The sequence below is a fragment of the Schistocerca cancellata genome, chromosome 2 (genome assembly GCF_023864275.1).
Source record: "Schistocerca cancellata isolate TAMUIC-IGC-003103 chromosome 2, iqSchCanc2.1, whole genome shotgun sequence".
In the NCBI taxonomy this organism is placed as follows: Eukaryota; Metazoa; Arthropoda; class Insecta; order Orthoptera; family Acrididae; genus Schistocerca; species Schistocerca cancellata.
The window spans coordinates 421,665,645-421,689,753 of NC_064627.1; the positions used below are offsets into that span (position 1 = coordinate 421,665,645).

Sequence of the window (24,109 nt, forward strand, 5' to 3'; positions counted from 1 at the left end):
TGTGCTGCACAATCTGTTACAGCCATGCGGATAAGATGCCTGTCATCTCGACTGAGAAGGCCGTTAGGAGCCAGCACGGCATTCCATATTACCCTCCTGAACCCACCGATTCCATACTGTGCTAACAGTCATTGGATCTCGACCCAACGCGAGCATCAATGTCGCGATACGATATTCTGCAATCGCGATAGGCTACAATCCGACCTTTATCAAAGTCGGAAACGCGATGGTACGCATTTTTCCTCCTTACACGAGGCATCACAACAACATTTCAACCAGGCAACGCCGGTCAACTAGGTGTCGCCACCGGCGCCAACCTTGTGTGAATGCTCTGAAAAGCTAATCATTTGCATATCACAGCATCTTCTTCCTGTCAGTTAAATTTCGTGTCTGTAGCACGTCATCTTCGTGGTGTAACAATTTTAATGGCCAGTAGTGTATTTGGCCAAAAACAAAAATTGACATATTGTGTAGTAGCCTACAAACAAATTTATGGTCATTCGAATTGTTCGGTGCAGATAACTCGGCAAAAGTTCAGTACATGTCAGTTTTCTAAACAGGATGGAAATTATGTTGTTTATGTTTCCCCATAGCAAATGTTTTGCTCTCCTTTCCTTCATCTACACTACGAGGAATGTGAAGGCATATTTCTGCAGAAAACTCAAACACATACGTTATGAAGCACTACCATTTTCAGTGAAAGACTTACAAGGTGAAGAAGTTCATATTTTATGTCCGGCACTTGTACGCAGTTCGCAATCCAGATGGTTTTCATCTTACACGAGTGCAACATTCAAAGCCAAGCTGATGAAATACAGCATTGGTGAGGCCACAGGTGTGAACACTTATTCATAAAGAGCAGATACATGGACTGATCCACAAAAGAGTTATGTATATATAAATGGACAATTTGCTGACCTCGACTGGACACAGAAATATATGTGTTGGCGACAATTCCCTTCCCCTAGAAGGAAAACATCTGGAGGTTTTACTGAGACTCAGATTACTGAGATAATGTTTGATTTAAGGGCTTTTGAAATTTTTGTTGCTGTTAGAGTTATAATTCTTAAGCAATCACATTAACAACAGTGCTGACAGATATTCATTAGTAAATCTGAATTAATAAAGCAAATCATGTCACAGCAATAGAGCAGCAAGCATGCCAAATCTAGTGGCCCTTGTCCTCCCTATGATTTCTCTTCAACCACAGTAACCTCACTTTGAGCATCCACACTTGAGCCTCGAGAATGTCATGCCCTATTTGAGTCTGCCTGAGCGAGTACAAAGGGAACAATACTCTCAATTTCCAGACCTCTACTGTGGTGTACGTATAACTCATAACTTGGCTCATGTCCCCTTACACAATTACTCCATTTAAAATGTGTGCTGTGGGACAACTTTCATTAAACATCAAATGTCCTGCTCCCAAAGATAGCGGAAATACCAAAGGTAACTTCAAAAGATGTGGGTTTCAACACATTTGGCAGCATAACTAGACAAGATGGGTATGTCTCTGATGGAATAACTGAATATGCAAGTAGAGGTATGTGTGTAGGGTTGCTTGGCTCTTCCTGAACACATGCATGCGAGTGATTCCATTCACACCTGTGTTCACGTTGGGTACCCTTGCTTCCGTGTGGGGTAAGCTACAGCGACTAGCCGCAATGCGCACAGGTGTAAACATAACTTTATAAATGCTACTGATTCGCCTGTTAGTAAGGCTCATCCCATAAACGAAAAAGAAACTGGGAACTACCAACATAGTTTCTGCAGAAACAGATCCAAATTGGATTGTTTATTCACTCTGACAAACTACTGAGATGGCATGAGAATTCAACGCAAATGTTCACTTGCTGTAATCCACATTTAAAAAAGGCCTATGGTAGCATATACTGTCATGACACTGCTGAGCTTAATGAGGGAAACTGAAATACCATTTTAATTATCAGATTGGTTAAAACGTGTACAAACAAAACTTTATGCCATCTAAAGACATTGAAAATTTTAAGATGTACACTGGATTGAGACAAGGTGATGATATTTCACCTATGTTAGTGAATCTTATCTTAGAGAAGATTGATAGGGAATTTACTAAAACTAACCCACAAGACATTCAGCTGCAGGGTGTGAACAATACTAGATTTGCGTATACCCTGCTGATGTAGCATTGGTAAGTAGTTTCAAAACTATTTTAATCAGAATGACATGGAACTACTATGAAATGGTGTGTGTGTGTGTGTGTGTGTGTGTGTGTGGCGAGGGGTGGGGGGTGGGGGTGGGGGCAAGACAATATCTGGTCATAAGTCTGAAAATGCGAAGTGATATTCCTTTGACTGTCGATGAATTCATTTTCAAGTCAATCAACCACTTCACATATTTAGGTAGTATTTTAGCAAAGACAAGATGACAGCTATAGAAATTATGTCCATTTAGCAACAGCTAGCAGAATACTTTATAGTTATATCAGTATGTTAAGGAAAAGATTACTTAGCACTAATTTCAAAATTTGCCTTTATCAGTTAGCTATGTTATCAGTGATATATGGAATGAAGCTTTAATATATATATATATATATATATATATATATATATATATATATATAATAGAGGGAAACATTCCACGTGGGAAAAATATGTCTAAAAAGAAAGATGATGAGACTTACCAAACAAAAGCGCTGGCAGGTCGATAGACACACAAACAAACACAAACATACACACAAAATTCTAGCTTTCGCAACCAATGGTTGCCTCGTCAGGAAAGAGGGAAGGAGAAGGAAAGGGAGAGGGAAAGACGAAATGATTTGGGTTTTAAGGGAGAGGGTAAGGAGTCATTCCAATCCCGGGAGCGGAAAGACTTACCTTAGGGGGAAAAAAGGACAGGTATACACTCGCACACACACACATATCCATCCGCATATACACAGACACAAGCAGACATTTGTAAAGGCCTTTTTTCCCCCTAAGGTAAGTATTTCCGCTCCCGGGATTGGAATGACTCCTTACCCTCTCCCTTAAAACCCAAATATATAAAGCAGGGAGAAAAATTACTAATATTTGAAAGAAAAATATTAATAATTTTTCTGGACATGTTACTGATGGAAAGGAGAAGTGTGGAAAAGGAAGAATTATCTGAGCTGTACAAATACCATTTGACAAAGAGCTAAAAAAAGAGAAGGTTGATCTGGGATGGTCACATAGTAAGAATGTCAGAAAACAGCTTGCATAAATAGCGTTCTATAGGACAATAGTCGAAACGAGAGGAAGAGAAAGAAGCAGAAGTAGTTGGTGAGACAACATTTGCAATGACACAGATAAAATGAACAATAACTCAGAATGGACAAGCAAGGAACTCTTCATAAAAAACAGAAGAGGATTGTAGAACAAGCATATGGTCAGTAAAGGACCTAGGCACATGTAAGTAACATACAGCAAATACGTAATCTGTAGATTAAGATACTGGTAATTTATAAGATACTATTTGTAATGTCTTTAAAGAATACGTGAGAAAGAAGGTAATTCCAGATAAGACATGATGTGAGGGTATTTGAAAACATGATGATGTAAAACTGGCTGAAGTATCAGTCAGCAAATCGGAGGTAAGTAAAGCACAAATTAGAAATACAAACAAAAGTTAGACAAAAATACAATGAGATGCTTGAATTAAAATAGCTTTCTTATTGAACTTTCAATAAGTCAAGTGGTACTGGCCAGCTGCTTTAACTGTAGTTCTTTCTTGAAGAGCAAAGTGCTCACAGTGTTGCCTGTTCTGTAGGTACATGCAGTGCCTTGTGAAAACATAGTTGGCTACATGTCAGTAGTACTCGCTCCCCCTCCCAAAAAAGACTGCAGTTTATCATTACAAATCAATTACAAATTTTTTACTGGAGCTGTAGCAACGATTAGTGCATGCCGGGGTCAGCTGGATGACAGACATCAAACACAAGCCACATAGCAATTTCTATTGGCAAAGGTTCAAAGATACTGGTGCTGAGAAGGATCAAAACTGATACCTACATCATAGACATTCTGTTGCCAAATGTGTTCTGAAATGTACTGTACTGTAGTACCTCCATAGACTTTCTGTGCCCTTTCATATAAAACTAATAATAATAATAATAATAATAATAATAATAATAATAATAATGCCATTTGGCTTCGAGCCTGGTGAAAAGCCTTTATATTTGATTACATTTCAGTAGCTTGTGAGTCAATGTTGTGGCTTATTTATAATAATAACTTCTCATTTGGCCTCACAGAGCTGAGTGAATCCACTTTAAGACCTCCTGTCATTTGAATCATCAGACAAGCCTATGGCTGGTTAAGATGGCATAGGAAAAGTGCCTGGTGTGGTGCTTGTGATAAGTGAACGCAGTGGTAAAGCTGGTGCTATATTCAAGTTATGGATAAGTTTCAGAAGAGAAATCCTACACTGACACACACAAAATGAGACTGTTCGCAATATTAAAAAACTATTAGAGCACAATTGTATTTTCACCTTGAACTGTGCCCTTAATAATGTAAAGCACACCAGGAAAATCAATTTACACAGCAGCACTGTACAAATACCTTATTATGGCCATGTTTTTTATTTTATTTTATGGAGATTATTATGTGAAACATTTGACACAAAAGAAACTGATGTTGCAAATTTTTGTTGATCACTTACAAAGGAGGACCCATTTAAGTGCACAGGCTTTTCTTCCACCATTCAAAACATTCTTGTATCTCATTTTCTGTGAGGCCCCATTGGAGTGCTGTGTTCATCTTTTGTGTCTCACCAGAATGCACGAACACAGTACTGTACAGTGTTTGTCCACTACCACTGATTTTGATTAAACTTGTCTCATGACTGGACACAGTTCAGTGTTGAAAATCAGTTGCACGCTAATATCAATAACAAAAAGTTCCTCAGTAGTTTAAGCTGTGTCTTCCTTTTACATTGAGGTAATTATCCCACGAATGCCAAAAATGTAGGTGACTGTAGAGTTTTATTTCAAACTTTCTAAATCTACTTTCTTTGCCTCCAATTAATGCTTCTAAAATGAAAGTCAATCAATTCTTTAACATGTTTATTATTACTACATTATTTTTATTCTTGCACTTCACAATCCCATTCCACCCCCCCCCCCCCCTCCAGTGAGTTCTGTAAACTTTTTCATATATTTTACAGCATTGCTTTACAGGTGATATTCAACTAAATAAAATTCAAGTAAATACTCTTACAAGATTATTAAGTGAATGTCTTAGCTGGCGTGACTTGGTCTATTGGCATCTTGGATCATAAATGTCATTTGTCTTTTTGTTATGATATGATCACATTACTTTTTATTTGTGTGATCTCAAAGTTATTTTTTGACAGCTTTTTTGACCACTTAAACTAAAGTGATGCTATCAAAAGATAACTTTATAAGTTAACACAAATAAAAAGTAAAAATATAAATAATGTGATTGTATCATGATAAAAAGACAAAAGACATTTACACTCCAAGATGCCATATGGACTACATCACATCAGCGAAGACATACACTTGATAATCGCAAATCTCTGAAACAAGCCATCGTGTAACGTGTGTCACCACAACCGTTACGAGAATTCAAAAAGCATTTATTCACATTCTGAAAACTGAGGTATGGTTCTCTTCATAAACTAGTTTTGGTAATTGTTCTAATTGATGAGATATGTAATAAGCCATCTTCTTTTTAAGAAAATTACATTTAAGCAATGGTATAGTTGACATAAATTAGTGAGAGCTTTGGAACCTAACACACATTTTCAACTGGTATAAACCCAAAAGCATCATTTCTAAATTGGTTAATAGTAAGGACTATGTTTACTAATTTCCTTCTTAAATATTGTCTTTCATATCTTAGTCACATAAGGGTTACTAAAAAGATTAAAGATGAGTAAAGAATAAATTAACAAAATGGCAAAGAATATAATGCATGACCATACGACAATTTAAACATGGCTCTTCCTAAAGTAAGTCATATATTTTATCACAGCTCCAGCTTACCTGTTATGTTAAATGACCTTGGGGTAAACAAAGAAACAGACTAAGAACAGGTAACTGTTTCTTCGTGTTCTTATTCTTTTTGTCAGCAAATAATAAGATAAATGTATAAATGTGGAAGACTGTTAAGTCCATTATAGATATAACACAAATACAAAATGACTGTAGGGTGAGATATTGTCAAAGGTCAACCATAGCAGTTGGTGAAAAGAATGTCCAACATGCTCCTTCTGCATTAATGTTATACAACAACAGTGTGGAAAAACGTCTTGCATAGAGTGATTTAGGAGCTGTATACAATTCACAACTGACGGAAACAGTTTTCAATGATCTACACTGTGATTTCTAGACATTTTGTCATTTCTCAAAATTGGTTAGTTTCACTTTCTGTGTTAATGTTTCTAACAGTATCTCTTGAGAACGATCTCAGGTGATTGTTCACAGTCTCAAATGGAATACTACACTACTGGGCATTAACATAGCTACACCACGAAGATGAGGTGCTACAGACGCGAAATTTAACCGACAGGAAGAAGACGCTGTGATATGCAAATGATTAGCTTTTCAGAGCATTCCCACAAGGTTGGCACCTCTGGTGGCGACACCTACAACGTGCTGAAGGAGGAAAGTTTCCAACCGATTTCTCATACACAAACAGCAGTTGACCGGCGTTGCCTGGTGAAATGTCGTGATGCCTCGTGTAAGGAGGAGAAATGCGTACCATCACGTTTCCGACTTTGATAAAGGTCGGATTGTAGCCTATCGCAATTGCGGTTTATCATATCGCGACACTGATGCTCGCGTTGGTCGAGATCCAATGACTGTTAGAAGAATATGGAATCGGTGGGTTCAGGAGGGTAATACGGAACGCCATGCTGGATCCCAACGGCGTCATATCACTAACAGTCGAGATGACAGGCATCTTATCCGCATGGCTGTAATGGATCGTGCAGCCACGTCTCAATCCCTGAGTCAACAGATGGAAACGTTTGCAAGACAACAACCATGTGCACGAACAGTTCGATGACATTTGCAGCATCATAGACGTTACATTTCAGATGTTTTACGACCCGTGGCTCTACCCTTCATTCGATCCCTGCGAAACCCTACATTTCAGCAGGATAATGCACAACCGCATGTTGCAGGTCCGTACAGGCCTATCTGGATACAGAAATGTTCGACTGCTGCCCTGGCTAGCACATTCTCCAGATCTCTCACCAATTGAAAACATCTTGTCAATGGTGGCTGAGCAACTGGCTCGTCACAATACGCCAGTCACTACTCTTGACGAACTGTGGTATCGTGTTGAAGCTGCGTGGGCAGCTGTACCTGTACACGCCATCCAAGCTCTGTTTGACTCAATGCCCCAGGCGCAGCGAGGCCGTTATTACGGCCACAGGTGGTTGTTCTGGGTACTGATTTCTCAGGATCCATGCACCCGAATTGCGTGAAAATGTAATCACATGTCAGTTCTAGAATAATATATTTCTCCAATTAATACCCATTTATCATCTGCATTTCTTCTTGGTGTAGCAATTTTAATGGCCAGTAGTGAACTTTGTTTTATTATTTCACATGCACTGCATCTTTATTTAGAGAAGTGTACTCTCTTGTTATCCTCACATTCAACATCATGCACAATTTTACGAGATATTTCAAGCCTCTTGGTTCTTTCATGCCATTTCAAATAAGCTGGCCCCTCCAAACTCCTCTACTGTGCTGCTGTTTGTGAAGAACAAGATGTTAGTCCTTTTTCCGTTACCAATATATCACACTGAATGGAAGGAATGAAAATCTGAGGTATACCGAAGTTAATGATTCAGCGGTTCTTCTTTGACCACAAAATAGAGACTTTGGTTTCCGACTAATCTGTAGTGTCGCCTGAGATCTAGTTTGGCTTTGGAAGGTGATAACTTGGGGTCCTGGTACTTTGATAGTTAAAAATACATGTGCTTGAGTGGCATCCAATCAATATACTAGTTAATATAATCACTGGTCAAAGCTGATGGATTGTGTTGCTTTGCTAAATGCTTACCAATTCTGCTCTTGTTCATTTGTCATTTTTGTTTCACAATATGTTTTATGTCACATACATAACATGTCCCACCATATTAAGTTTAACTTAGTGATAAAAATTAGATGCAGAATGTTTAACTTAGATACTACTGCAACTGATAATCGACATCTACCAAAACAAATTCTGGTTAACAGTTACAATTACACAAAATCTGTAGAATCCAGCAGTAGCTACAAAACTAATGTGGTGTTACCATTAGATGAAAAAGTAACTATTCTGGCAAAGTTTTAGCATCATTAATAAGAGGGGGGGGGGGGGCTTCTTTCCATAAAACAACATCATTGTAGTGGCAACATTAATACAATAGTGGAAAACCCTGGGTGGAATACAAAAATATGAAATGAGTAAAGGTGATATCTCACTGTATTGTGGAAGTATTGAATGGCAGGTGTGCACATAAACAGACACTGGGTCATGGTACCTCAAAACAGACACTGGGTCGTGGTATCTCAGTTTATAATCTTCTTCTACATGCACAGACATACACAGTTAAGACTGTCCTGCTACAGTGGGGGACACTGTAGTTGTATTTATAACTATGTACTGTGAAGAAAAATTACATATTGTAATCTGAGTTACCATGTTCTTGTTCTTGTTTATGTGCGTATCCACCACTCAACAGCTCCACTATATGACTGGTAATTATCTTTACTCATTGTACTGTTAGTCTTTCACTATAATGGCAATACATGTTGAATTACTAATTTTTCACTTTTACTATTACTTTTCGGTTTCATAGTATCCTGAATTTTATTTCAATTTTGCATAAATATCTCTAAATTATACAATGCACTGTATGTTCAAATGATTGGAGTGTGATTCCTCCCTACTGTTCTTAAGAACAAGTGGAAATAAAGAAAATAAATTAAGTTTTGCTTACCATTCATTGATCTTGTAGTACTCGGAAGTGTAGTCCAAACTTAGACTATCATTGGGGATAGCACCTAAGTCCTGCACAATGAATGTTCGGAGTGTAGATGTCCGCTCCAAATGTATCGGATCATTGAAGTCGTCACCCCTTCAAAAAGGCAAAGCAAATCACATTCATTACCATGTAGCCATTACCTACACTATGTACCTACATGAAAAAGAAGACATGCCTTTGTCCCATAAAAAATAATTGCATGGATGAAAATCAAGAGCACTTTCGTTAGTAAACATGCTAAAGGAATAATTTTGTAAATGTGGGATGGCCCTTACAGTGAATATATTAACCGAATGGGGGAAAAGTTTCAAGAAATAATTTCAGTGACCTTTCAATCAACTAATAACTTTCTGGATACATTAGGGAATTTGTTCTCTTTTCATTGATTTATGGGAGTTGCGAAGCATTCAGGGTGGATGGTTCTTGAGATAACTGAAGGCATATTTTGCTCCAGAACATAGGCAATTTTCACACCTTACAGCTCAGGAAAAAATCACCTCTGATGCAGTTCTTTCAACTTGCATAGGAAACTAAATGTTTTCTTTCATCTAAAAGATACCTCAATTTTATAATATGGTCTGTGCTGTACAACGTAATTTAAAGGGAAGAGAAATCTTATTCTGCTAAGTAAACACAATGGCAAAGTACACTTTTACAATCCTTGTCTTGGAGATTAACAATTCACTTTTGGTTAATGAATAACTTGAACCAAGTCTATTTAAAGTGAGAATTTGCTACTGATTCTGGAGTTCTCATTGAACACTAACTGGTGTTGATCCACAGTGGTTTTTGACACTACCCCTCTGAAAGAAATAGTATCCCTATCACCAATGTGCTATGCTTGACAGCCAGTGAAGTCAAACCATGAGTGGTTACTTTTCTGAGGTTCCCATGCCTCAGAGTGGGCTGCTTAGCTAATATTCCCAAACCTCAAGTCAGCTGCCTAATGGATCCTAAGTTGGAATTCTATAAAACAAAATCATCTATTTGTCAATGGTGCAATGTTTAAATTTTGCACCAGTTTTCTGAATGTTCCTACCTGGGGAATACTAATGTCTGCCTAAACGTAATTCCTCAGGAAGTGGCAGCTTCTCAAGAATATGCCGATCAATGATCCAGTTAGTATCCCTCCTGGGTAGTCAGTAAAACAATCTTAAGGGTCACAAAGGTGCATGTAAATAATCAGAGCATTGTGTTCCTTGGATGTACTCTCACAAATTCTGCCAACTCATATCCTGTAGCCATAAATGAAGAAAACATAATGGCATGGCTGCAAAATTGAAACTCAGAATTCTGGTTGATTCCAAAAACTTGTTTCACTTGAACTTTTTGCAAGTAAGTTGTGTCAAACTGGTGGTTTTCTCTTGTTTTGGCAACAGTGAATGCAGAAGTAGTATATTCTTGGCCTGTCCTAGACAATTCTAACTAAGCCTTGTCAACAAAAAGTAATTTCATTTTTGTTATGTTTTTGTGACAATTGTGTGAAAATCAAATGGCGTTAGATCTGATATTCTTTTGGGCACTGTAAGTTAACATTTGTAACTAGTCATTTGAAAGGTCCTCCAACCCCATCACACACAGCTTTAAAGAACATGGTAGCAAATGAAATCTCCATGATGGTGGCAATTTTTGCTGTACTTTGAGCACATCCATTGCTGATGTACATAATTTTCTGCAGTTTAGTAACTGTTTCATGAAGGTGACCATTTCTGTCTTAAAAACATGAACTGGTATAGTATTACATGAACTGGTATAGTATTACATTATACTGTTTCACTTAGAACAAAACAATCACGATGGGATGCATAATAGTTTGACAGTTTTCTCAACGAAAACATTTCACAGAATTCTGAGCAACTGAATAGCAGAGCTATCAGTTTACCGCACTTCAAGTTCTCTTTCACAGTTTTAAGGTATCATGTCTGGAAGTGGTGACTCATAAAGTTATATATGAAACCTTCAGCATGAAAGCTCCAACAAGAAGGAGCTCGTTATCAAGTTATAAACCATCTCAATAAAATTCTTTTGGATTATTTCACTATAATGATACCTGGAAGATCTTATGATGCATGATCTGTCTGAAGCCACAGACTGTAGATGGGGAAGGAACCACTCATCATCATCGTCTTCTGGGTCAACATCTTTGTAGAAGCCAGGTAAATATGATTGCTGTACATCCATTCTTGTGTTGATGGCCCGTGGGTCTTAGGCTGTTCACTTACATTATGAAATGAAACACCTGCAGCTATCATTTAGAAGTTATTTAATTTTATGGAAACCAGTTTCAATGACTCAATATACCATATTTAGACCATAGCTGATGCTTAATGAGGTGAACTCCGATCCCATACACAATTCCATCAGTGGCCAATATCTCTGAACTGGCTTCAGTAGAATACTGTAACAGCAAAGTTGTGTCTGCAACCATCAACTAGTTGATGGCATTGTTACATCACTCTAAGGAAGCCAAATGATAGACGTTGGTCACTGATGAGATTGCATATACAATCAGAGTTCACACCCTAGTGTCAGCTAAGTTCTGAAGGTGGTGTACTAAGTCACTGAAACTGGTAGTCATATAAACGATAGCTGCAGGTGTTTAATTTTATAATGTTAAGGAAGATATGAGTCCAATGTCATTTTATCTTGACAAAGGTCACACTGATGAAGTGTGCAACCTGGTGACCATGCACTGCATAATTGTTGTGTCAATTAAAACTTGTTTAATTATTTTGTAAAATGCATTAGTTTTAAATTCTGATGAATGGTACAAACTCAGAGTGCACTCCCGATGACCCACAGCTATACACCACTTAGGTATGAATGCACAGAATTTGGAAATGATAATTTCAGGACCAAACTTATTCCAATAAATAACAAATACTTTTTTTTTCAAAATGCGTAGCAACTGTTGCTTTTAAACTTTTACCCCCATCAATTAGAACAATCACGTAGTCTTTTATCCCTGGACAAAGTCTGCCAAATTCCTCATTCTTTACAAAAATACCACCACAATGACAATTTTTTACAGCATCTGATGCATTTGCCCCCGTCATAGCCAAAATACTATCACCAGTTTTCAATTTTCTGGCTTCTCTTGCCATTATTTTAGAAATGCCTAATGCTACACTTGTCTTTCTGGTGGACCAACTGTTTGGCACCAATGTTAGAAACAGAATTTTTTTTCAGTGCAACTTAAAATGCACAGTTTTACTATAGTTTTGAGCAAGAGCTCATATGAAACAATTGAGCATTTCATTTATGAAATTCTGTATGAATAAATTTTGGATAATTTTGTGCATATTTGAAAACATACAAAAACAAAATTAAGGCGTCTTGTGGAGAGGAGTGTGCCACTTCTAGCAAATATTGAGAGATCTGTATTAGAGGTAGCCCTTCTGAGCTAAGAGTGTCCACAACTGCCTAAATATTAAGGAAACATTTTCAAATTATTTGAAGTGTTTGACACTGCTACACCAACCTTCAATGTCTCAATCTAAACTAGACCTTGGGCTATCTTACAAATCAGCATGTTACCACACCTCAGTTTTTTATTCACATTAATTGCTTTCACTGACTCATACCCAAACTGACACTATCCAACTTAATCCATGCCTTGACCACACTACAGATCAGTCTGTCACCACACATTACATTCCAAAAACCGATACAGAAAAAAAAGTGTTCTGTTCCCTTTGTATTTGAGCCTGTACATTTAGTTGACCTAAATTTCCTGCAGCAAAATCTTCCTCCAATTATCAAAAGGACCACCCACTCCTATAAATTAAATTTTGCCTATTCCACAAAGAAACCAACACAGAGACAACTCTCAAAAGCAGAGCTTTTTATCACAATTACATCAGGAAATATTTTATAACAGTGCCTCTGGTGCATATTAAATCAGATGATCTAAACTGACAGCTTTCCTTTTCAGATTAATTTTACTGACTTTTCATTACACATATAATATGCAATCAGGTTTTCTTTTTCATTTCATAAGTATGCTAAACAGATGACTAAAACCATTATCTCTTTACTCTCCCGAGTTCTTTTAATGGGTCTAGTAACAATATGATATACTTATCACTAGCACTACTAGTCTCACAGTAGGTATTGACAAATGTGCTATAATGGCAAAGGCAATTTCTGCATGTGCATCAAATTGAAGGTGATGGAAGTATGTTTTAGGTACACATTCATAGTTCAACAGGACATGGGTCTGAGATCACATGCATATATGCTTCACTATCAACACTATCACTGAGTGAAGGCAATTACAATTGTTGCTTAAGCTGATATATTCATCAAACCTTAATGTTTTACACAGTAATTGTTGATGTGGTCTTAAGTCCAGAAACTGGTTTGCTGCAGCTCTCCTTGCTAGTTTATCTAGTTCTCATCATCTTGAATAACTACCACCATCTACACCAATTTCAAACTGCTTACTATATTTAAGCCTTGGGTTCCCTCTAAAATTTTAAACTTCTTCCCAGTTTCTATTACCAAACTGACAATTCCTTGATGCCTCAGGATGTGTTCTATTAAGAAATTTCTTATTTTAATCAACTTGTGACATAAATTTCTTTTTTCCCCAATTCGATTCAGTATCTCCTAATTTGTTATTTGATGGATCCACATGTTTTCAGCATTCTTCTACAGCACCACATTTCAAAAGTTTCTATTTCTTCTTGTCTCAACTGCTTATCATCCATTTCAGTTCTATACAAGGCTACATGATAGGAAGTCTTTTCTGGATGTTTTTGCCTATCACTAATATTTGAATTAGAAATTAACAAGTTCCTTTTTTTTTTTTGTGGCCAATCTGCATTTTGTATCTTTTGTATCTTCCGTGCTACTACTCTTAGTGTCTCATTTCCTAATCTAATTTCCTGAGGACAGCTGATTTAATTCAACTATATTACATTGTTTTATTTTTATTAATGTTCTCCTTATAATCTCTTTTCAGGACACTACTCAGTTTGTTCCACTGCTCTTCCAAGTTCTTAACCATTTCAGAGGGAATTACGTCACAGACAAACTGTAAAGTTTTTTTTATTGCTTTCCCCTGAACTTTAATTCCCCTTCCAGAATTGTCCTTGGTTTCCTCCACAGCTTGCTCAATATACATACTGAACACTGGATTTGGGCTACAACACTGTCTCATTCACTTTTCAACTATGGCTTTTCTTTCACACCTCTGACTATTTATCACTGCAGTCTGGTCACTGTTTAAGTTTCTAAAACCTTTTGATTGCTGTATTTTATTTCTGCAGCCTTCAGAGTTTCAAAGAGTGACATCCAGTCCACTGTGTCAAGAATTTCTCTAACTTTACAAAGCCTGTAACCATTGGTATGCCCATCGTCAACCAGTTTTCTAAGTTGTAGGGTCTTGTGTATTCTTACATTTCTCTGCAACCTCAAGGTTACCCTATGCTCAGTTTTTTTCATTCTGTAAATAATTTGTGTCATTCTTACATTTCTGTGTATCCCCAAGGTTATCCTCCACCCAGTTTTTTTCATTCTTCTGTAAATAATTTGTGTCAATATTTTGCAAACATGAATTAAACTGATGGTTCAGTAGTATTAACATTTGTCAGCACCTGCCTTCTTTGAAATTGGAATTATTACATTTTTCCCGAAGTCTGAGGGTATTTTGCCTGTCTGATACATCTTGCACAGAAGATGGAATAATTTCATCATGTCTAGCTCAACCAAGGTTTTTCAGTAACTCTGACACAATGCCATCAGTATGTTGCAAGTGTCAGTGGTAGTCAGAAAAGTTTTGTATTTAGTTGTGAGGGCATTATGTTGGAGCTAAGTAAATTTGAACATGAGCAAATGGGTGATGCTCATGTAGTGTGTGCTTCCATAACCAAGGTAGGACAAGTGTTAGGTGTTTCAAGAGGTACCACGTGTTAGGTGTTTCAAGAGGTACCACATTGAAGATACATACCGCATACACGGAAACCAGAAAAACATCTCCTAAGTCATAATGTGGACAAAAGTTTGTGTTGAGCAACTGTGACAGACAGTCATTGAAGAGTTTTGTTATGGAACATTAAGAGCACAAAAGCTACAATAGTCACTGCAGAACTGGATGTTATACTCGTGAACCCTGTCGGCACCAAATAACATGAAGAGAGCTTCACGAGTAGGGAATTGCAGGGCTAGCAGGAACACCAGAACCACCCACCAGTGATGCAAATTCCCGTAACAGCAAAACACGGCACCAAAGCCACAAAAACTGGACTGAGGAGCACTGGAAGAAAGTAATCTGGTCGAATGAGTCTTGTTCCACACTGTTTCAAACTTCCAGCCGAGTTTACATTCAGAGTGAAACATAGCTGGGTTCGGTGATTACTTGGGCAGCAACATTGGTATTCCATGGGTCGCATGATTACTCTGGAAGATCGCAATACTGCCATGAATTGTGAGATCATTTGTCCAGCACATGCAACAATGTTTGTTCTCAGTGGTGATGCTGTGCTGCATGATGACAGGGCCAGTGTTCACTCAGTTTGCACCATCCAGGACTGATTTTGTAAGCATGGGGATGAAATCTGACATCTATCCTGACCACCAGTCACCAGATCTTAATATTATTGAGACTTTGTGGTCTACTTTGGAGAGAAGGGTGCATGATCGCTATCCACCTTCCCCAGCATTACCTGAACTTATTACTATTTTGCAGGATGAATGATGTGATATTGCCTTGAAAACCATACCGGACCTGTATTTAACCATTCGAAGATGAATGGAAGCTGTTTCGAATGCCATTGGTTTACCTACACCATATTAAGCAAGGTATGCGTAATGGTTGCTGTGTTTCTATCTGTATCGACATCTACATGGCTGCTCTACAAATCACACTTAAGTGCCTGGCAGAGGGTTTATTGAATCAGCTTCAGACTAATTCTCCATTATTCCAATCTCGAACAGAGTGCGGAAAAAATGAACACCTATATCTTTCCGTGCAAGCTCTAATTTACTTTATTTTATTATGATGATTGTATCTCCCTAAGTAGGTCAGCGCCAACAAAATATTTACGCTTCGGAGGAGAAACTTGGTGATTGAAATTTCGTGAGAAGATTGCCCGTAACCCAAAATCATTTGTTTTAATGATATTTATCCCAAATCTTGTATCACATCCATGACACTCTCTCCCCTATTTGTCGATAATACAAAATGCGCTGCTCTTCTTTGAACTTTTTCAATGTATTCTATTAATTCTTATCTGGTAAGGATCCCACACCACATAGCAGTACTCCAAAAGAGGATCGACAAGTGTAGTGTAGGTAGTCTCTTTAGCAGATCTGTTGCATCTTCGAAGTATTCTGCCAGTAAAACAAAAGTCTGGTTCATCTTCCTCACAACATTTTCTGCTTGTTCTTTCCAACTTAAGTTGTTTGTAATTGTAATTCCTATGTATTTAATTGAATGTATGGCCTTTAGATTTGATTGATTTATCATATACCTAAAGTTTGACTGATTCCTTTTTGTCTATCCCATATTCCCCCCATCTTTCAACTTTCTGTTCTTTGCTTAGTACTGGCTTGACAGCTGAGATCTCTATATTCATATAGTTGCTTCTCTTTTCTCCAGAGGTGTCTTTAATTTTGTTCTTTGTGACATTATCTTTCCCCTAGTTATGCATGCTTCTGCAGTCTTGCATCTGTACTCTAGCTATTCCTGTTTAGCCATTTACACTTCCTGTCTTTTGTACTTGTGGTGCAATGATACAACACACTTTAATTACAATTCAACCAGTAGCAATGAACCAGGTTTTTATTATGCTATTGAAAATCAAACACTACCAACATGTAAAATGGAAACCTTTCTTCACAACAAAATAAGAGTCACTGCTTGAGAACAAGAAAATGAGAATAACTGCTGTAAGGGTAACACTGCATCTCACCCATAAGAAGTTCTCACAGCTAAGTTTAATCACATAAAAAGGAAGTTTCTCACAGTGTTTATAAAGGACGAGTCTCAACAAGGCAGTGGTCAGTGATGAGCAGTAGCTGCACTTGGTGACAGCTAGGTGGCTCGAAGAATGGATGGCAGGTGGCATCCAAAAAGGCTATGGCCGACAACACCTGCACACAGTGGCAGCGTAGTGGCTCGTGGAGCATACAGAGAAGCTAAATTGAATGAGGCTATGGTGGCAAGTGGCAACTGCACAAGGTGTCACTGAGGTGCTTTGGGAAGTGTGCTGCAGGTAGAGTCCCACAAGGCTATGGTCGGCAATGCTGTGGTTGTATGCAGTTGCAGACTAACTGCTCAGAGAGGCAGCTAATGTCTAGGACTGGAGCTCTGTTGGAACAGGCTGGCTATGTGTTGGGCAACTAGTTTTATATACACCCAGTGAAAGCTTACATGGTCTTTTCTACATGACATGCGACTGGTGTAGGAAAATAATTCTGTAATTGTGGTGCTGCCTGGCACCTGGGTGTTGTGCGGAGCTTCCTGTAAGACTGCTGGTAAAAATTTTTATGTTTATCAGCAGTGATAGTAATCTTCCGCTGATTTGGTGTTTGTTACCAGTGGTTGAGTTGTGGTGAGACCACTGCCAGCAATCTGATAGTATTTTGGTACAGCTTAGTTTCCGGGATATACAACATACAGGTATACAGATACAATACTTGGAGCCATCTTGAGACCCTAAAGATCAGAGGGGAGGAGGCGTGTCTCGAAGGTGAGGCAATGTGGATCTAGTGTGGAGAAGCCAGTGAACACCAACGGTGGCACTAGTGGCTGCTGGGAGAGACAGCTGAATCAACCACAGCCACCTCAGATGTAACAATATGGACAGGGTGTGCTGGGCAATGCGGGGAAGGCTGCAGGGGGTGTCATGAAGAGGTGTCACTGGGCAGAGACCAACAGATAGCTGTTTGTCGTGCAGGGCCTTCTCCCTGAAAACACTGCAAGTACTTGAGACATTAGTGTAAAGCCATGCTGCACTACCTGTAGGTTCAAGGCCAGAAGCAGGCACGAGGCTGTGGGACAGGGCTGTGGGACGTAGACAAGTGCAGGCCCACTGACAAAGTGACATGACCTCACGGAGTACAGTACCTACAGAATGTTGGCCATTGGAGGCTGATGGGAACAGGGACTGCCCAATGGCAGGTGCCGCACAGGATTTCTGAACGTCAGCAGTGACTGATTAGGAAACGAATGAACCCCAAAAAATGGATGCAAAGCACAGGAGGCAGACCGGTGGGCCTTCAAATGAGCGGATATGATGATCAGAGTTCTAACCCTTGGAGTAAATAGATGAAGAAGTGGACTCTGAAATGTGGTGCTGGAAAAGCAAAGCAGAAGGCAGAAAGACAGCAACTGAAGAAGCGAAACTGCCGGAGCAACTGAAGAAGAGAAGCTGTCGGAGAGGCCTACGGTGTGAATGTGTCAATGGGCAGTGATGGATGGAGCCAGCTGTGGTGGCTGAGTCGGTGGCAGTATGGTTGTATTGCAGTACTGACAAGTTTACAGGGGGTACCACATACAGATAATACTGTCAGTGTCATTTTCTGGATGTTTGTACTCCCTTTCACCTGCTTCACTTGTTGCATTTTTATGTTTTCTCCTTTCTTTATTCAGGGATTTCTACTAGGCCTTGTCTTTGCACCTATGTAATCCTCTGCTGCCTTCTGTATTTCAGTCTCCAAAATTTACCCATTCGTCTTCTATTACAGACCCGTCCCATTTCAGTTTAATGTTGTCTGATGTTCCCTCTGAAACCCTCCATCTCAGGTCCCACCTCCTTAATTTCCTATCTTTCTGCAACTTCTTCAGTTTTAGTCCACAAAATTTGTCAGTCTCCACATCTGGCCATATAAATTTCTTGAAGTTTAAAATCTGATTTCGAAACCTCCGTCTTACAGGTATCAATCAATAAAGAATCTTTCAGTGTCCTCAGGCCTATTCCATGTGTACACTTCTTTCATCATTCTTAATCTTAGTATCAGCAGTGATTAAATAATGCTCTGTGCGAAAGTCTACCAGGTGTCTTGCTCCTGCATTTCTTTCCCTCCCTCAGGCCATGTTTCCTGCTATTTTTCCTTCTCTACCTTTTCCCAATATCAAATTCCAGTAAACCATAATAATTTTCATCTGCTGTAACTATCTCAATTGTTTTCTTTTATCTCATCACGCTTTCCTTCAATCTCTTCATCATCTGCAGAGCTAGCTGACGCTCAATCTTGTACTACTGTGGCATTTAAGTTCTTGTCTATCTTGGCTACGATAATAAATTCGCTGTGCTCTTCATAGTAACTTATCTGAATTCCTTTTTTCCTATTCATTATTAGTCCTACTCTTCCATCACCCCTATATGACTTGTGTTGATAGCTGCTGATCTGTCTGAAAGTCCTCTTCTTCCTACCACTGTAGTTCACTAATTCACACTATATCAAACTTCAACCCACCCACTTCCCCATTTAAATTTTCTAACCCACCTACTCGAATAGGGGCTCTAACATTCCATGGTTCGATCCATAGAATACCAGTCTTGTATGGGATCTGAATGGGGGAGCAGAGTACCTCGGGAATATTGTACCCCAGAGGGTGCCATCATTATTAAGCCAAACAGCAGAGCTGTATGCCCTTGGGAATATATGGTGGTAGTAGTTTCACCTTGCAATTATCTTTTGGTGGTACAAGCACTGCAAGGCCATGCTGGATACTGTTACACAGCCAGATCAGGCAATTATCCAGATTGTTGCTCCTGCAACTGCTGAAAAGGTTGCTACCCCTATTCAGGAGCTACAGCTTAGTCTGGCCTCTCCACAGATACCCCTCCATAGTAGTAGTTGTTGTCGTCGTATCTGTGGTATAGGGAGGCACGGAAGACACCACACCCTAGCAATATCCATGGTTCATGGGAGGTGATGTCACAGTTGTGGCATGTAAAATTTAACTGGTATCTACCTTGGTCATCATAATGTTCCACTTCATTGCCCAATAGAAAAATGCTTTCCTACTAGAAATTCATGTATTGCAAGCTGTAAAACTGTTGGTATCCAAGGAACTAATTTCTTCCTGTGGGGTGTGGTTTGAGAAAGCAACAGTAAATGCATTCCACCCTAAAAAAAAATTGTATAGGAATACTATCAACACATTGAATGTTTCATGTCTTAAGAAATTAAACCAAATGGAGGTTAATATAGCATAACAATAGATACCAATAATTTCAAGGATCAGAAACTTAATTAGAATGATGAGCAGAACGCACTTATGGTGTCCTTGACTGTGGGGTCACATTCTGATGTTGGTAACAGCTCACACGATTAATGACAGGAACCGAGTACAATGAATCACAATTCAGTTGTCAGTAGCCAATCTGAATTCTCATCCTTAATTTCATATGGTTTATAAATAAAGCTACCTGGTCTTTTGTTCTCTTAGGTTAGACTGTAACCATTTCATTGGAATTTTTGGTAAAATTAGTTAATGTAATGGTGAACGTAAGATGGTGATCTGATAAATCTTGTAAAAAAGCAAGAAATTCTTTGTTTCATAAACAATTCACCTTATTTCTCAACATTATCTACTTTATGGAATATACATTCTAGCCTTTTCATCCGACAGAAAAAAATATTTTTTTCTCCAAAATACTCATTGACTGTAACTATCATTTCATTTCTTCATTTGACGAAAATTTCTTCCCAGCAAGCCAAAGTTTAAAATTATGGAACAGAAAGAAACCACTGGGGCTCAGTCTGGTAAATAGGCTGCATGGGGAACTAGTTCATAGCACATTTCATGCACTTTTGCTATTGTTATCGCTGATGTGTGGAATGGTGCATTATGCTGATGACAGAGCACGTTTTTGCGTGCCAAACCTGGTACGTTTTCAGCCAATGCAAGTTTCTAATGATCCAAGACTGAAGCATAATATGGTCCAGTTATGGTTCTGCCTTTTTCCAAGTAATCTATGAGTATTATTGCTTGGAAAAACTAAAAAGCAGTAGCCATTACCTTACCAGCTGACAAAATGGCCTTCGGCTTCTTTGGTACATTTTCACCAGCCTTTGTCCATTATTCTACTGCCATTTTGACAAATGGGTGTAAAGGTGAAGCATGGGTTCATCAGCCGTCACAAATCACTGCAAAAAAATCTTGTGGACTGCTATTAAACACCACCAGAAATGTTGTGTCCGATGCGCGTTTGGTCAACAGTGACCAATCATGGCACCCACTTTGCACACAGCTTCTTCATAGCCAATTCTCTGTGCAGGATATTATGCACTTGCTGAGCTGAGATGTCCACAGTCCCAGCAATCTCACAATTTTTTTTTTTCGGGAATCCTGCATTACCATATTGTGGATTTTAAAACGGTTTCCGTGTTGTGACCTCAACTGGATAGCCGGAGTATGCTTCTTCAGTACTTGTCTTACCACATATAAATTCAGTTGTGATTGGCAAGCTTTCAGAGCCAATGGCCCCTTCTTCATGTAGAAGGGCTGAAGGGGAATGAAGAAGTGTGAAGGAAAAGGACTGGAGAGGTCTAGGAAAAGGGGTAGATTTTGAGAAAGTCACCGGAACCACAGGTCAAGGGAGACTTACCGTATGGGATGAGAAGGAAAGACTGTTAGGACAGCATCGGACGAGATTTAGATTTGAAAACCTGAGAACTTGAAGGTGGAAGAGAGGGTCATATGCAAGACACAAGATTACTACTAAAACATCATGCACGAGTTAATAAGAGTGAGAAGCTAAGTGCATTGTACATAACAGAGGTTGGAGGGGTCGGTGAAAAATAGAAGGGAAAGACAATGAAAGATGTAGAAAACTGCACAAAAAGCCTTTTATGTCAGACATTTTTAAATTTAATATAGGAAGACACTTACAGAGAGTTGATGTGATTCTGAATATAATTTATCAAAAAGACTAAGTAGATTAATAACCACACATGTATCTGTGTTTAATGTTTGAAGAGTATTATGCTGACACACAGTTTTCTTTTATATGCAAGATGTAACTGCATATGAAGAGAAATGGGACTGATAGTGTATTTAAGTTTGTAATAAGGGCTACAAGATATTTTGGTTATGAAAATTTCAGACAAGCACCTGATGGCCTTGATTTTCCTGTAAGGCAATTAATTCAGTATTAATGAAGAAACTACAGTATTATGGTACCCTGTACAGATAATGTGTTTTTTGTATAAGAATTATCTCAGAAAAGAATGCCATATCCCACATGAAAGTGAAAGAAATCATAACACGAACTATGTAAGTTTTTCATAAACACGTGTGCAGTTTACTCAATAATAAAAAACACACACACTCTCCCACACATGCTGCCTACTGCCATCTCTAGACTAAGGCCCAACTGTGGTCCTGACTGTTCCAAGCTGATTTCAAATCCAGATGTATATTGTCAAGTTTAACAGATTTGCAGTCAATGCCAACATCGGATCAACTGAAAATAATATTAGGCCTAATAATCTCTTCATAATTAATGAATAAGTATTAGCTTAAAACCAAATATTCGATAAGTTATAAACAGCATTGTTATTAGCAATGATTCTTCAAGAACTCCCTGAGTAGCACTGAGCAAACAAACTTTTCACTTTTGTATTTTACAATTTGTTTTTTTTTTAATGAGGAACAGTTCCAAGCCCAGGGTGCCATAATACTGTAGTTTCTTCATTAATTGCTTTAAGTCTACAGGAAAATCAATTACTGTAGCTTCAGCACAGTGATTTGATCTGAATCAAGCTTGCACAAAATAAGTACCGATTTGAACAGCTTTGACTGAATTTGGACAGGAAACCATACCGACACTGTCAAAATATTAATATTTGGCCAATGCAAACATTTTTGCTGTTGTTTGCAACAATAAATTATTTTGAAACTTATATGAACCAGAGGAAAGTGACAACTATTAGTAGAGGACTTGTCACTTTTTGTTTGAAGGGAAAACCATTTCTTTTTAGGCACTCTGGAAAATGACCAGTAAGATCCAGTTTATTGATGTGCACAGATCTTTTTTTACCAGGTATTAATCATATAGTGTTGAGTCTATTCAGACTAAGGCACTTTTGATCGAACTGTCAAGAAATTGTGGATCACCTGAACTACAATTTCTGCTCTTTGAAGCGTAAAGCAGCACTCTGTATTTCTTTATGTTTTGTGACTAGTCTGACTAATCAACACTAGTGTACGCATTACCTACCTGAAAGTTCTGGGTGCAAAAAGTGGCATGGTCTTGTTGAAGAATCCTCTATACGACGGAGTGTATGAAGAATTCGGAGCAAAATATATGGCACTAGCGTTGATGTATCGGTTTGCCGAGACATCTGCGACCGTTGAAAGAAAATAATACATCATTCCAGGATCGTATGTGTCATTTATTGCTGGTCTAATGAAACGTGACTGCAATATGTAACTCCAAAAGAAAGACCTGCTCATTGCCATATTATGAAGATGTAACAACGCAGTTCTATTGGGGAACACTGGATTAATATTTATGTCCTTTATGTCTGGAATATGTGACACTGAATCTTCTGGTAGTCGTAAGTCCTCCACACGCTGGATTGGGCAATTATCAGACGTAACTTTGTCCATTTTTTGACGTATCTCGTCGAAAGCATCGCGCGTTTGCCATTCATACTGCCCGTTCACGCCCAAAACAGTGAGAACCCAAAGTACAAGGAATGTATGCATTTTCGCCGCCCAATTTAAACAACTTCGATACTCTGAATACCGTTTGATAGTGTTAAATTTGTCAAGGTATATCATAAAACAAACTCATTACTAGTGTTTTGTAACATTTGCTGACCTCCCCTGCATACACAACAACAGACTCACTCCACCATTACATTCAGAGATATGCTCTACGACTACACGACGATCGGGAGTCGACCATCGAGCTCACTGGAGTCGACACACCTTTGTCACATGATGGTCTTGCCCATTTATTGCAAAGGCCGATTTCAATACTTTTTCAACCGAAGTCTGCCGTAGACTTCGAGTCACTACATAAATGAAATAAGTTAGATTAACACGTAATTGTGATTTACTGTACTTTTATTTATCACTACTGCAACTATGTTTTTGTTAACGTACGTTTACTATGCTGTGTAACGTTCA

The 24,109-nt window shown here is 38.5% G+C and overlaps 2 protein-coding genes across 2 annotated transcripts in view; one reads left to right on the top strand and one right to left on the bottom strand.

Moving 5' to 3' along the window:
- The window catches only part of LOC126161880 (uncharacterized), a 57,101-nt gene extending 33,242 nt beyond the window's left edge, over positions 1-23,859 (bottom strand). The window contains 2 exon segments of the mRNA XM_049918011.1: positions 8,968-9,105; positions 23,193-23,859. Coding sequence (XP_049773968.1) covers positions 8,968-9,105; positions 23,193-23,758 — 704 coding nt within the window. The 5' untranslated portion in view covers positions 23,759-23,859.
- LOC126161881 (heterogeneous nuclear ribonucleoprotein R) overlaps positions 1-24,109 on the top strand; it is a 113,360-nt gene that overhangs the window by 7,433 nt on the left and 81,818 nt on the right. The gene's annotated exons all lie outside the window — the stretch shown is intronic.